At 37.4% G+C, this 13,692-nt stretch overlaps 1 protein-coding gene across 11 annotated transcripts in view; it reads right to left on the bottom strand.

The window, feature by feature from the left end:
* Nucleotides 1-282: 282 nt before the first annotated feature.
* Nucleotides 283-13,692, bottom strand: part of LOC143032905 (uncharacterized) — a 211,914-nt gene continuing 198,504 nt past the window's right edge. For 8 of the 11 annotated variants that reach the window (XM_076198147.1, XM_076198148.1, XM_076198149.1 and 5 more), the window contains one exon: nucleotides 283-1,551. In XM_076198147.1, coding sequence (XP_076054262.1) covers nucleotides 939-1,551 — 613 coding nt within the window. In that variant the 3' untranslated portion in view covers nucleotides 283-938. Of the gene's footprint in view, nucleotides 1,552-1,785; nucleotides 1,878-2,864; nucleotides 2,893-13,692 lie in introns of all 11 variants that reach the window. The other 3 variants (XR_012967149.1, XM_076198154.1, XM_076198155.1) reach the window with 3 other exon arrangements.

Genomic DNA, 13,692 nt, shown 5'->3' with positions numbered 1-13,692 from the left:
AACTTACCCACCTAAATGCAAGGTCCACATATAAGTGAATGAAAATTCCTTTATAAGTGACATCTGTAAGTGATGTTTTGTAATACAGAGCAGAACTATTCCTATTAAATAGAATTCAATTAAAGCATCCATGCCACTAATTCAAACATGTCATGGAATGAATGTGTACCTTAAAAATGGAAGTGAAGAAATATATTTCTTACTGCAATTTCACTTTAATGAAAGTGGAGAAAAGTGTGATCTACTCCACTACTATAAAAATAAAGGCAAGAAGGTTCAAAATGAAAACTCCTTCTTTATTTACAAAAGTTGATAGCCATGCTTACATCAAAAACTGGGTTCTTAGGAACCCAACATGGCAAAGAAAAACAACACAAGACTTAGTTTTGCTCAAGTCTTGCAGTCCTTTAGGGAAGCTGCCAACTCAAAAAGCGCATTTATGAGTGTTGCATAACCAAGTGAAATCTTTCAGGGTTGCAATGTGGAAAGTGCGAAATATGAGGAACTTTAAAATGTCATGAGAAAGTATGATCTAACAGCACTGAACACCACTAGTACAAGTCTACAGCTATACAAAACAAGATACAGGTTTTTATGTGCACATGGTATGGAATCCCTTTCCATTATTTGATTTGAGAAAGTAGCTTAGCCTTGAACACTTCTAAAACTAACTATTGCATTGCTGGTAGCTATTTCTAAAGGTTATATGTCCATATAACCCTAAATCACACCACAATCAGTTTTTGGAAGCTCAACAAGTCTCCATAACCTCAAGGTAATAAATGTGCAACTTGTTTCCTATCTGATTTAACCTTACAATCTCACAAAACAAGGCACAGCAGTATAGTCATTTCCATTTAATATTACCAATGCTTATGTATAATGATAGTTGTAATTATGAATTTTAAGAATTATGCTTGTACATAAACCCTTTAATATCAAATATCAATTCTGGTGCCAATGTTCTTCATGATTGGGGAGTTGGGAGAGGGTTTAGGGGGAAGGGGTGGGGCCTCATCATCATCATCTTTCTGTAGTTCTAACTTATCATTCAATATCTCTTCATCTTCCTTTCTACTGTTAAGTTTGTTGAACTTAAATATTGCAGAAAGTCTGTTCAAGGTACCCAATTGAGGATCATCCTCTTGTGAGTTACTTTTTTGCTTTTCCTTCTCTTTGGTAGCTTTCTCTTCCTGTTCCTGTCTTTCCTTTTCCTTCTTTTCTCTCTCCTTTTCTTTCTTCTCCTTTTCTCGATCTTTCTTCTCTTTCCTTTCCAGTGTCTTTACTCTCTTTTCCTCCTCCTTCCTTTCCTTCTTTTCCAACTTCTTCCTCTCCTTTTCTTCCTTCACCTTCAGCTTGTTCTCTTTCTCTTTGTTTTCGCTTGCTTCACTCTCTGGTTCAAGTTCGTCATCGCCATCAAAGAATGGGTTCAGAGTCTCGCAGTACTTCCCATTTCCACTGACTGTATTAATGTCATTTCCCTCATCTTCATCTTGGGCTATCTCCAGCTGCTTCCTTACAGCCAATGGGGACTTCGGAGGAGGGTCAGGGCTGTAGAAATAAAGCAAGCCATCAAAATGTGGTGTATAACAATCAGTTTATATATCAAAGCTTAAGAAAATTCTAAAAATCTGTGAACTTGTATTTGTAAAATTGAAATATGCCTTAGTTTTGAAATAGTATTCTCAAGGTAATTAAGAGACCTTAAAATAACAATTTCAACATAATTCTAAAAAGTCTAATCTGGGTTATGAAGGAAATTAGCATGAAAAGAAAATCCATTACCTGAGTATGAAATGTGTAGCTCCATAATAAACCCAGACTCAAACGAATATCTCGGCAACTTCTACTAATAACAGAGGCAAGAACGCAACATGCTGTCAAAATTACAAATAAAAATGAAAACACTGGTCAATAGTTATGTTGGGATCTCTACGGATAGTACACAGTTGGTGCTCACATCTGCTGCACATTTCTAAAGTGAAAGTAACAGTGGTTTAAAAAAAATCATAGGGGAGATGGTAGTACTGTACACCAGGCAAGTGTTAATGAATTTTAAGTTTCATGCAAGTGGATTTTGAAGGGCAAAATTCCACCAACCATTCAACAGTCATTCTCAATTATTTGGAAGTTAAAATTATGCATAAGCTCGACTCCATCCCCTATCATGGTGTTTATGGTCGATGGAACTGAAATATCCAGAGCTGATCCTCACCCACTTCCCACCAGTCATACCTGTCAGGTGGAGTTGAAAGCCAATCAAAATGTACATTATTACTATTTATTGGTGGTTGGTGAAAGTCTGCACAAGTATCCAAAGTAGAGACAGTATGGTGAGGAAGGTTCAGTGTTCTACAAAACAAAATGCAGTTGAAAAAGAACCAGTCACTGATGCAGATCTAGGTTTACTTTTTTTCTTTTATGCCAATATTAGTTCATAACCTTACTATTAGCAGTATATACTGGAAGCTCACACACTGAGCACAGGTTATGTGGTCTGCAACTCGAGTAGTGCATACCACAAAAAATAAACCCAGTTTCCAAGCAAGGAAATTACATGAAGATGAAAAAAATACCTATGTAGCTATTTTTGTAGAACTTATCAAGCAAAACAGTATTAACAAGCTTTTTGTACTGAACAGTATGGGAACTCATTAGGAAGCAGAATTATACATCTTTATGATGCAGAAATACAGCATGAAGAATTTAATTACTATGCTGAGCTTGCACACATCCTTGGAAAGAGAACCATACAAGACAAAATAATATGACAAGAGAAGACATCCATAAACTTGTGTAACTACATGGTAACACTTGCATACATTGCCCAAGTTGTGTAACCATGTAAAAACATTTGCACACACCCCAAGTTACCTGCCTCACTTCCTCTGTCTGTGGAAGTACAAAGCTTTGGTGACCACAAGTTTTATGACATTTTTTCCTTAACAGGTAGAATATAGGCATACTTTATAATTGTGGAACTAATATTAACAAAATAATACACATTTTCAAACCTTAAAGCTAAAAGTTACATAGGAAAAAATTCAAACAACAGAGAAGCACAAAAGAGTTATATTTACATGGAAAATGTATCTACATCAATTTTGTAGTTATGAGATAAGGCTCGTCTTTCCAATTCAAAAAATACACAATATATACACAAGGCATTAACATGATCAGGCAAGTTGGGAAAATATCTTAAACTTTATAGTGAAATGTAAAAGTATCACCATGAATGGGACCTAGGAAAAAATAAATTAATCAAAACTATAACAAAGACTACCCTTTGTAAAACTTTTCTATACGAGATTTCCTCCTAAATTCTTTCATCTTACACTATGAGAACCTTTGAATTTTTGTTCTTTCATCATACTGTTGTTTCATCAGACTTCCACAGAATATCAACATCCTTAAAAACATAGGTGTTCCAGTCATAGAAAGAAGAAAAAAAAAATGCAACAATCATACTGTATCCAATCATACATCAAAACCACCAAGCAGTATCTAAATACCTCAACTAAAATGAAGACTACCTGAAATATTGTACTCAAACATTAATTGAAACCCTAACCAAATTTTTCAACTTTTCACCCAACAGCTACACCTTTACTTATAAAATAGCACCTGACCTCAGTTTATCATGACAAGTTACCAATAAATTATGTGCAATAATTGGGAAAATTGAGAGAGAGGGAGAAATAAAAGGCAGGATGAAGCAATGTTTTCCTGTGGTGACTGTACAAATTAGGTAAATGAATACTAGTGTATACATTGTGTACTATAGGCCATAGAGAATTTTGAAGTTGTAATTTCATTTAGGTTAGAATGGACATTGTCACGTGTGTTTCAGATGTAAATGGAAGTTTCAGGATTGTATTTTGGCAGTGGGAGCTTGGACGGCTTTGTAACAATATGATTTCCACTGTGGTCATACACCAGTTCAAATTCTTAGAACATGGGCTTATAATGGTCTATAGAGATTTTGTGAGAAGTCAATCCAAAATATAAAGATTAATTTTCTTTGAAATGCATAATAATTCTCTAAATTGAGAATATGTCTACATTATTTTAAATGTGTGTGTGGGTGTTCCATTCTCATTGGTTTGATATGGACATAATATAATGGCCATAACTAAACATCAATTCAGCTATAACTGCAAACACTAGTAGTGTATGTTCGAGTGCAGTTTGTTTTAATACTTTTATATGTTGTAAATTATGGGGAGAGGCCATTTACATAAAAGAATCAGTAGGGGGGGGGGGGATGATGTCCAGTAAAAGACTTTATTTTGAGGACCATCAAGATGCTATCTATTTATAGACCACAATACATCTTACCTCTTATAAGAGAGGTGCCAGCATAGGCATGCACTCACCTTCCACCCAACCAATATACATTTGTGGTAGAGAGTAATCAGATCTACTGTAGTTATGAAATGAGGAACTCAGGGTGGTGTGAGAAAATTGAAAGCAGAAAGTTTGCTTCACTCCATGCAATATGTACCTAACTGAATGTGGCAAAATTTGGCAACAAATATATTAAAAGTTGGTTATGGTCTGTGGTTTACCACTACATCTATCCTTGGGGATAATCCATATGCCTGTCATGTTATCTCATACTTGTGTATTGGTCTAGTTAGTTAAGGATGTTTATGGTTTGGCAAGTCCTGCCTTTTGTTTGAACTTGTGGAAAAGTGACTGATGTGTTGCTTTTTCACTGCTCTAGATTTAGTGTAATGTCACTGTTGTTTGAGGGGGTAGATGCGAGTAGGTGGCTGTTGCGGAATGTTAAATTTAACATTTTAACTGGATGTAGTACTATGACAGGAGCTTTGCATAAGCAGGTGGGAGGGTCATTTCCTCTCATGAAGAGGCCATATGCAAAGCAAGATGTCCTGTTTTTTGGCAAACTAGTACTATCTTAAAATACTTGTTACATTGATGGGAGGATAGCCTTATCTAAGTGGCTTCAATTGTTTTTGGATGGTTTGTTGGATGTTGTTCTCAATGTCTTTGCCACATGTTTAACAAATTAAGAAGGCTAAATGGCTAAAGGATATCAAAGAATACAGTTTTCCATACACATGTGTAAACTTGGAATAACTTAGAAGGCAATTTAGCCCAAACTGGAACACATGACTTCAAATCTAAGTAGGATAACTGGAAAATATGTTCACAGCCCAAATTGGAACCATGCATGAATTTGAAGTTAGGTATGATAATTGGAGAGTAAGACCCCTTGTATGTTGCTCCTTTCCTGGATACTATCAATATACCAAAAAGTTTCTTCCCCCTTCACTAGGGAGGTAGCTAGGCAAGGCAACCCACCCTCCACCCATTTGTTTCCCTTTTTTAGCTCCTTTTGGATGAAAGGCCATCCTTGTCCTCAACTCACTGCCTGGACCAGAACCAAAGCAGCAAGACACAGCACATCCACACAATAAGGCCCAACAACCTAAGATGGTTTACCCCCACTGCTTCATTTACATTGTGACCCTTCCTCCTTGTTGCTGCAGGTTTCCAGTCAGTGGAACTCATGGCAACAAATATCATTATGATACTGCCCAAGCTGGAACTATTGAATTTAAAACTAAGTATTATACATAGAAAATAAAGAGACAGAACCTCACAAACATAGGCCCTTTCCTGCATGCTACAATTAGGTACGTACACACACACATTCTTCATACATGCAAGATGAACATATGGCTTTAACTTTACATGTCTCAATGTGTAACAATTGATATCTTTATTAATTTCACATAACTAAATTAATGCTAGATCTTATCGGCATTAAGAATACAAGCTAAACCACTTGCCAGCCACAGAATACATTCATCCAAACAAGAGATCCTATAGAAAGTAGGAATACTGATCCACCTTTATTTAATCAAACTATCTACATGGAAGGTTCCTGGCCATATCTATTTCCTCTCCTGACTATACTGTTCTGAAACAAGTGGTCCCTCAATGAACAAGTTTATTTTTGCAATATTGGAATGATGGCACTGCAACATTAACAACTTTAACATGATAGCATACTTAATAGGTCTTATTTTTTCTAGCTAAATCCATATTTTGTTGTTCAGCAGTGGTGGACTCCACACTGAAAAGGATCTCTATTCAGCTCCAGATTCTGTCCTACTGCCAAACAAAATTACATGGCATTAGTCATAACAAAATCTATATGGTATGCTACAGTGTTTTGACGATGCATGTAGCTTGATCCCCCTTCCCCCCTGGAAGAACAGACAAATCTCAAGTGTTGATTGATTGGTAAACTAATTACTAAATGCACTATTTTATCCAATTTTGGCATAATCTTTAGATCATTAACAATGATAAGATGCTAATTATACGGTCTCTAGCTTTTTTACAGTATCTTAGTAACTCACTTGAAATCAATGGCAGATTTTATGTACATAGTTTGACATTTTGTTCTCTCAAACTTGTTGCTCCAAACTTTACTATAACATCAATATATTCTTGTAACTAGGAATTCAGGCTTCAAATCAAATTTTGACCACCCTAAGTAGGATATAAACTAATTTTGATGAATCTATATCATCATTCTAACAAGAAATATATATTGAAATAGGTCCTATATCAATATTCAAATATGAAAAGGTTATGCTCAGGTCCAATGACTCCAACTCTATTTCCTTGGATAGTTCAATGTCTTATTTCATTGTCACTACCATCACTATCAATGATGATGTTGGCTTGCAATATCCTCTAGGAGAAATGTGATCATCCATAACTCTGAAGCATGCTGCAGTATTTTCTCTCTTTACCTATATATACCAAAGGTCCTTTCCCCCTTCCAAGGGCGTTGCCAAGTTAAAGCACACCCCCACTCTACACCCATCAAAACCTATTTAACACAACTCCCATATCAGCACCTCATGGTTCCTCACCACAATTCTTGGGTCGAAGGCTATAACAAATATTTGAATAATGATAAAAATAAATAAATAAAAATAAATGAAAAAAAAGCTGCCTTACCTTATGCAGTACTAAAATTAATGCCTTAATATAAGTAAGATATGTTCATCCACTGGCAAGCATGCATCAGTTAATAAACAAAAATAACTAATGGACAGGAACATGTGAAACTGACCCTATATTCACACATACAAAATAAGGATTCACCAAAGCCATTCTGGTCACTATGGAATAACATACATTCGATCTCTTGCATTTTTCATTAATTTTCCTCTTTCTTCATATAGTGCAGTATCTGCAAATTCCTGGGCACTTCAAACTTAAAAACTGAGAACCTCTAATACTAACCCCTCCATGATCATGAACAGTGAAGTTGGCCTCTTATTCTAATACATAAGAAATTTCACTTTAGCCCCATCTGCTATGGAACAATACAAATCGTGGAATTACATAATCATGATGAAAATTACAACTCTACTAATGCCACTCTTATTACTTATTTCAACAACATTCAATATAAAATACCCGATTCATTCTTTTCTGATGGACAAACAATTTTCTTAAAATACTACTTCAAGATAAAAAGCACAAGATGCTCAATGTCATGATGGGATATTTTTCCTGGCATAACTCACAATGCCACTAACCTACACAATAGCACAGCACAGCTACAACACCAGCACATCTTGCAGCACAGGTACAAGTGAACACAGGCATGATATACCATATAACACTACATATTTACAACATTTCATATCTATGTAACCATAGGAATCCAAACTAAAGAAAATGCAGGGAAATAGTAGCAGTAGTAATAGTAATAATAGTAATAATAATAATAATAATGATAATAATAATTTGGGGCCTTTAATATCCAGACCAGTTCACATCTAAGTGGCTGATGGTAATAACTGACATCACTTGATCACCACTATTATTATGCAAGCAAAGCTCATTGAAACTCAAAAGATAACCAGTAATTTTGAATGTAAACCATGACTAATGTACAGTAATACCTTATTCCCTTGATATCCAGCCTCCAAGCAAGAACCACATGAATTTCAAACCAACAATACCTTTTCTAATATAATGGCACATGATACAACACATACAAACATATCTGTATACATACATGCACCCAGACTTTATTTCAAGTATTTACTATGAAACACTATAGGCTATAAGTATTCTTTTGGGCAGTTATTGTCAATGAAAATAAAAAATTGTAAAATTCTATCAAAAAACTTCAACCAACCTCATTCTGCAGAGGTAAGCATAAATAATTAAATTTCATAACGTACAATAATCTTATGAATTCCATCTGTAATAAAATATATACCACATTACTAAATGCACAGTTCATTAATTATTTTAATTTACCCTGACCAATAATTGATAAGAAACACACACACACACGTGACTTGGCAGCACAGTGCACTTGCAACCACTACCCCTGCAGAGTTTGAATCCCACCCAGGGCTGAAATAATTTCAGCATCACTGCACTGTAAGCCAGTACTCTAACTCTTGTGGGTGAGGAGTTAGGGGTGTGTGTGTATGTACGGTCACAGCATTACCTATAGATTGGTCATACATGAGCTCTTATCCGGGAGGATACTAGCAGTTGATCACGAGTCCAACACTTGATCCAAGACCATGGTGAATCACACACAAAATAAAAGACCTGTCACTGAACAGAAATATCTGTAAGAATGTGGGAGACACATATATATTGTTGTAGTGGCTTTTCACTAATCTGGATGAAGAGATGATGAAAATTAATCAATGTGTTGTCCCTGGTCTTCTTTGCAGAAGACCTGCAGTCTCCAAATAACCCAGCAACAGTCTCAGGGTGGGACCACAAGTCACTCAGGGAAGATAATATTGTATTATTGTCTAGAGATTGTTTATGTGGGACATTGTAGTACAAGGTGTTGTGTGTCCTCTGTGTAGTGGTTGCATTTGAGGCAGTTTGAATTTGTGGGCAGGCCTATTATTTGTTGATACCATTTTATTGCTGAATGGTGTCCTGAGTGTTGGCATGCCAGTGTGGTCTTCTATGAGGCTTATGTCTGGCATTGTTGTTGGAATGTTGAGTTTGGCGGTTTGTCTTGAAGGGCTTGTTTAGTGATCCAAGTGTGTAGTTTTTGTGTGGTACAGGTGGGAGGTTGTTATAGATGTCTGAGTAGTATGTTGCAGGTGCATTTTTCTTGTAGAAAGGTAGTGTGAAGGGCATGTGATGTTTAGGATTTTGGTGTAGAATTGTGTTCCTATCATTTTCATGTAAAGTTTGATGGAGAGGATTGGTTTCTGTACAATGGTGTCCAATAGGGGTGGTTTTGGCGCATTTGTTATTTGTCTCAGAGCTGCAATCTGTAAAGTTTGTAAATTGTGATCATTTTGCTGATTATTGGGAACCATGCTGTGGAGGCATAGTTATGGGTGGTTCTATGAAGTGCTTGCAGGGTATTAGATCTTTTCTTGTCCTATCTCTGTATCTGGCCATATCTCATTTGCTCTTAAATTCATGTATTGTTTTTGCACACACTATTGTTTCATCTAGTATGTTCCATACAGCCACCACTCTGGGGAAAGCTGTTTTTTTCAGGTCTCTTCTATAACTGTCCTTTTTGAGCTTCCTTCCATGTCCTCTTGTGTTTTTCTTATCCCAGTTTAGCAAGTCTTTTCTATCAAGGACTTCCATACTTCTCATAATTCTGTAGAAGGTTAACAAGTAACCTCTTTCTCTTCTTTTTTCCAGAGTCGATAGTTCTAGTTTTGACAATTTTTCTTCATATGACAGTTTTGATAGTGTTTGGGCCATCTTTGTAGTTGCTCTCTGGATTCTCTCAATCTTTGTTACATTCCTTTTAGTACTGGGTGGCCATATTGTCACTGCATACTCCAATTTAGGCCTTATCACTGTAACTATTATTGTCTTTACCATTTCTTCATACAAGTAAAAGCCACTTTTATTGATCTTAGCAAGTTATAGGTTTTGCCAACAATTTTCTTTATGTTTGTCAGGGGACATATTTTTTGTGATGATCACTCCCAGGTTTTTTTCAGATCCCACTTTCTTTACTTCTTTTTCACATAGTCTTCATATGTATATATATATATAACTTTTTTCCCCAAATTCTATTATGCTACATTTCATAATGTTTAAGTCCACTTCCCACCTCTGATTCCATTCCCAAACCCTATTCAGATCTCTCTGTAGTAACAGTCCATTTTAGTACTCACACTAACAATTTTGCATCATCTGCAAAGAAGCTAATGTAACATTCCACACCCTCATCCATGTCATTCACATAAATAGCAAACATTATTGGAGCCAATACTGATCCTTGTGGAACTCCACTAATTACCTCTTCCCAAGTACTCTTATCTCTGAGCACTATTCTCATTTTTCTTCCTTGAAAAAAGTCTTCCATTTAATTTCAACAGTTTACCTTGTATCCCTCCTATGGTTTCCAGTTTTCTTAATAGTTATTTATGAGACTTCATCAAAAGATTTTTATAGATCTAGGAACACACAATCAGCCCATCTGTCCCTTTCTTGTATTATATCTAGTGGTCTCGTGTACAAACAGAACAAATTTGTGGTATGTGATCTTCCTTGTCTAAATCTGAATTGTCTCGGATTTAGTATATTGTTCTCCAGAGGTTTTATCCATCTACTTTTTATAACTTTCTCACAAATTTTAACTACCATGCTTACAAGGGAAACCAGTCTGTAATTTGTGTATTTACCTAGTTGTATTATACGAAAAGGGGAGCTATGCTCGTAGTGACCCGTCTTTGTATCTCTCAGCATCTAGTTTGTTCTTAACCTCTTCACTCCGGGGCACATCACACACCTGGCAGCATTAGCTGCCCGACGTGCAATATTGCGTCATAATAATCGCATTATAAAAAATAAAGTCAGTGCTCAATCGTTCATTCTCTTTCACCCGTGTATTTTGATAACCATAGAAAATTGATAAAGCCAGTTTAGAGAGAATGAAAATTACGTAGGTACGACTACAATAAATATAATCAAGATGCAGACGTCGGCATCATCGAGTACCCACTTGCTCCTCATGCCGCCTACGTAGGCGTCACCGTATGGAAGTGGTTAAATTCTTGTATGGTTTTTGCACACTATCGTTTCTTCCAATTTGTTCCAGATATCCATCACTGTGTGTGGAAAATGATTTATTCAATTCTCTTCTATAACTATACTTTGAGTTTCTTTTCATATCCTCTTGTTTTTCTTTTATCCCACTTTAATAAATCTTCTCTGTTAAGGACTTCCATGTCTTTCATGATTCTGTAAATGGCAAGTAGATCTCCTCTTTCTCTCCTTTGTTCGTATGCCAATTTTGAAAGTGTTGGTGCCACTTTGTCATTGCTCTTTGGATTCTTTCCACATACATATACCAAAAACTTTTTCCCCCTTACAAGGGAGGTACCCAAAAAATAAAAGGCATAAAAACCAATCTCACACATTCCATCCCCAACATAATCCACTCCCCTCTACCCTCCCTCATATCTTGGTACCTCCTGGATGATGGGTCATCCCTGCATCTTGTCCACTGTCCTGGGTCAGAAGCAGTGTCGCAAGACACAGTACATCCACAGCAAGGCCACTTCATTAACCCCTTCCATACAGTGACGCCTACATAGGCATCATGAGGAGCAAGTGGGTACGCGAGGATGCCGATGTCGGCATCTCGATTATATTTATTGTAGTTGTACCTACGTGACACCCATACTCTGTAAACTGGCTTCATTACATTTTCTATGGTTATCAAAATTCACGGGTGAAAGAGAGAACGATCGATACATGACTTTATTTTTTATGATGCGAGTATTATGATGCAACATCGTACGTCTGGCAGCTAATGCTGCCTGCGAGATTTTAGCCCGGAGTGAAGTGGTTAAAACAGTGACCCCACACCTCTCTGTCCCCTCATGCAGAAAAGTCAAACATAGGGAGAAATCCCTTCGGGCTGCATTGATTTATTTCTCATACATACTCCCTCACCCCCCATACCCCACCCACTCCCCCTCATGCATCACAGCATCATCCATATACACCATTCTCTATTCAACCCCATCTTGTCCTCTCCTGTCCTTCCTCAACACATTCCCCTCTTTCCAAATGCCCCTGTTACCCCCATCCATCCATCTCATCCTCATGTTGACTCCTTCCACACCTCTTTTACTAGTCTTTCTTCACTCATTCTTTCCATGTGTTCAAACCATCCCAACCCTTTTTATCAACCCTATTTCCCAACTCCCTTTCCACCTCTGTTCTCCTCCCCATTTCTCACTCTATCCAGCCTAGTAACCCCTATCATACTTCTCAGGAACCTCATCTCATCCACATTCAAACTCCTCTCTTATGTTCCATGTTTCTGCCCCATACAGTGCTGTCGGCACAAGCACTCCTTCATACAATCTCCTCTTAGCATCCATTCCCAAATATCTATTTCTCATTACACATTTTAATCCACCAAGGCATTCACTCGCTTCTCTCAATCTACATTCTACCTCCACCTTCACTCCTCCCTTTCCTGCCACATTTGCATCCAAGTATCTAAAACTATCCACTTCCTCCAGTCTCTCTCCCTTAACCCCTTCACTCCGGGCCAAAATCTCGCGGGCAGTATTAGCTGCCAGACGTGCGATGTTGCGTCATAATACTCGCATTATAAAAAATAAAGTTACCACTGTATTGCTCGTACTCTTTCACCCGTGAATTTTGATAACCATAGAAAATATGATGAAGCCAGTTTACAGAGTATGGGGGTCACGCAGGTAAACTACAATATATATAATCAAGATGCCGACATCGGCATCCTTGCGTACCCATTTGCTCCTCATGACGCCTACGTAGGCATCATCGTATCGAAGGGGTTAATACTCACTTCCAGTCTGCTGTCACTTTCTCCCTTTGTACATCTCATCACCTTAATTTTACCCACATTTATCTTCAACTTCCTTCTTTTGCACACCCTCCCAAGCTCTGTCACTAACTTCCTCAATCCCTCCTCTGATCCTACTACAAGTGTAGTGTCGTCAGCAAACAACAGCTGGCTTATCTCACATATTTCTCCATTTTCTTTAACTATCTCCAATCCCTGACCCATTACCCTTGCATTTACCTCTCGCACCACCCCATCCATGTATAAATTGAACAGCCAGGGCGACATAATACATCCCTGACGAAGTCCCCACCTTTACCTCAAACCACTCTCTCCATTTCTAATCCTAACACAAGCTCTACTACTCTCATAAAAACTCTTGACTGCTCTTAAAAGCTTTCATCCTATCCCATATATCTGCAATAACTCTCACAGTGCCTTCCTGTCTCCCCTGTCATAAGCTTTTCCGGATCCATAAAAGCCCAAAATACATCCTTACCTTTTCCTATAACTTTCTCACATATCTGTCTTATCACAAAAATCTGATCTTCTACACAACCCCTACCTGTCCTAAACCCACAATGTCCCTCACCAATTACTCCCTCTTTTCCTCTCCTAATCCTCTCAATCAAGACCCTCCCATAAGCCTTCCCAACTACATTTAACAAACTGATCCCTCTGAAACTACTACACTCACACTTGTCCCCTTTTCCCTTGTAAACTGGAACTATACAGGCACTCCTCCAGTTCTCTGGCACTCTATCCTCTCTTAAACATTAAATAACCTCACCAGCCAGTCCACCATCTCTATACCTCCTTTTTTCAGACATTCT

The sequence above is a fragment of the Oratosquilla oratoria genome, chromosome 14 (genome assembly GCF_046742065.1).
Source record: "Oratosquilla oratoria isolate Oo_2021 chromosome 14, ASM4674206v1, whole genome shotgun sequence".
Taxonomy (NCBI): domain Eukaryota; kingdom Metazoa; phylum Arthropoda; class Malacostraca; order Stomatopoda; family Squillidae; genus Oratosquilla; species Oratosquilla oratoria.
The sequence above is the reverse complement of the archived record's forward strand: the minus strand, read 5'-3'. Positions and strand labels throughout refer to the sequence as shown.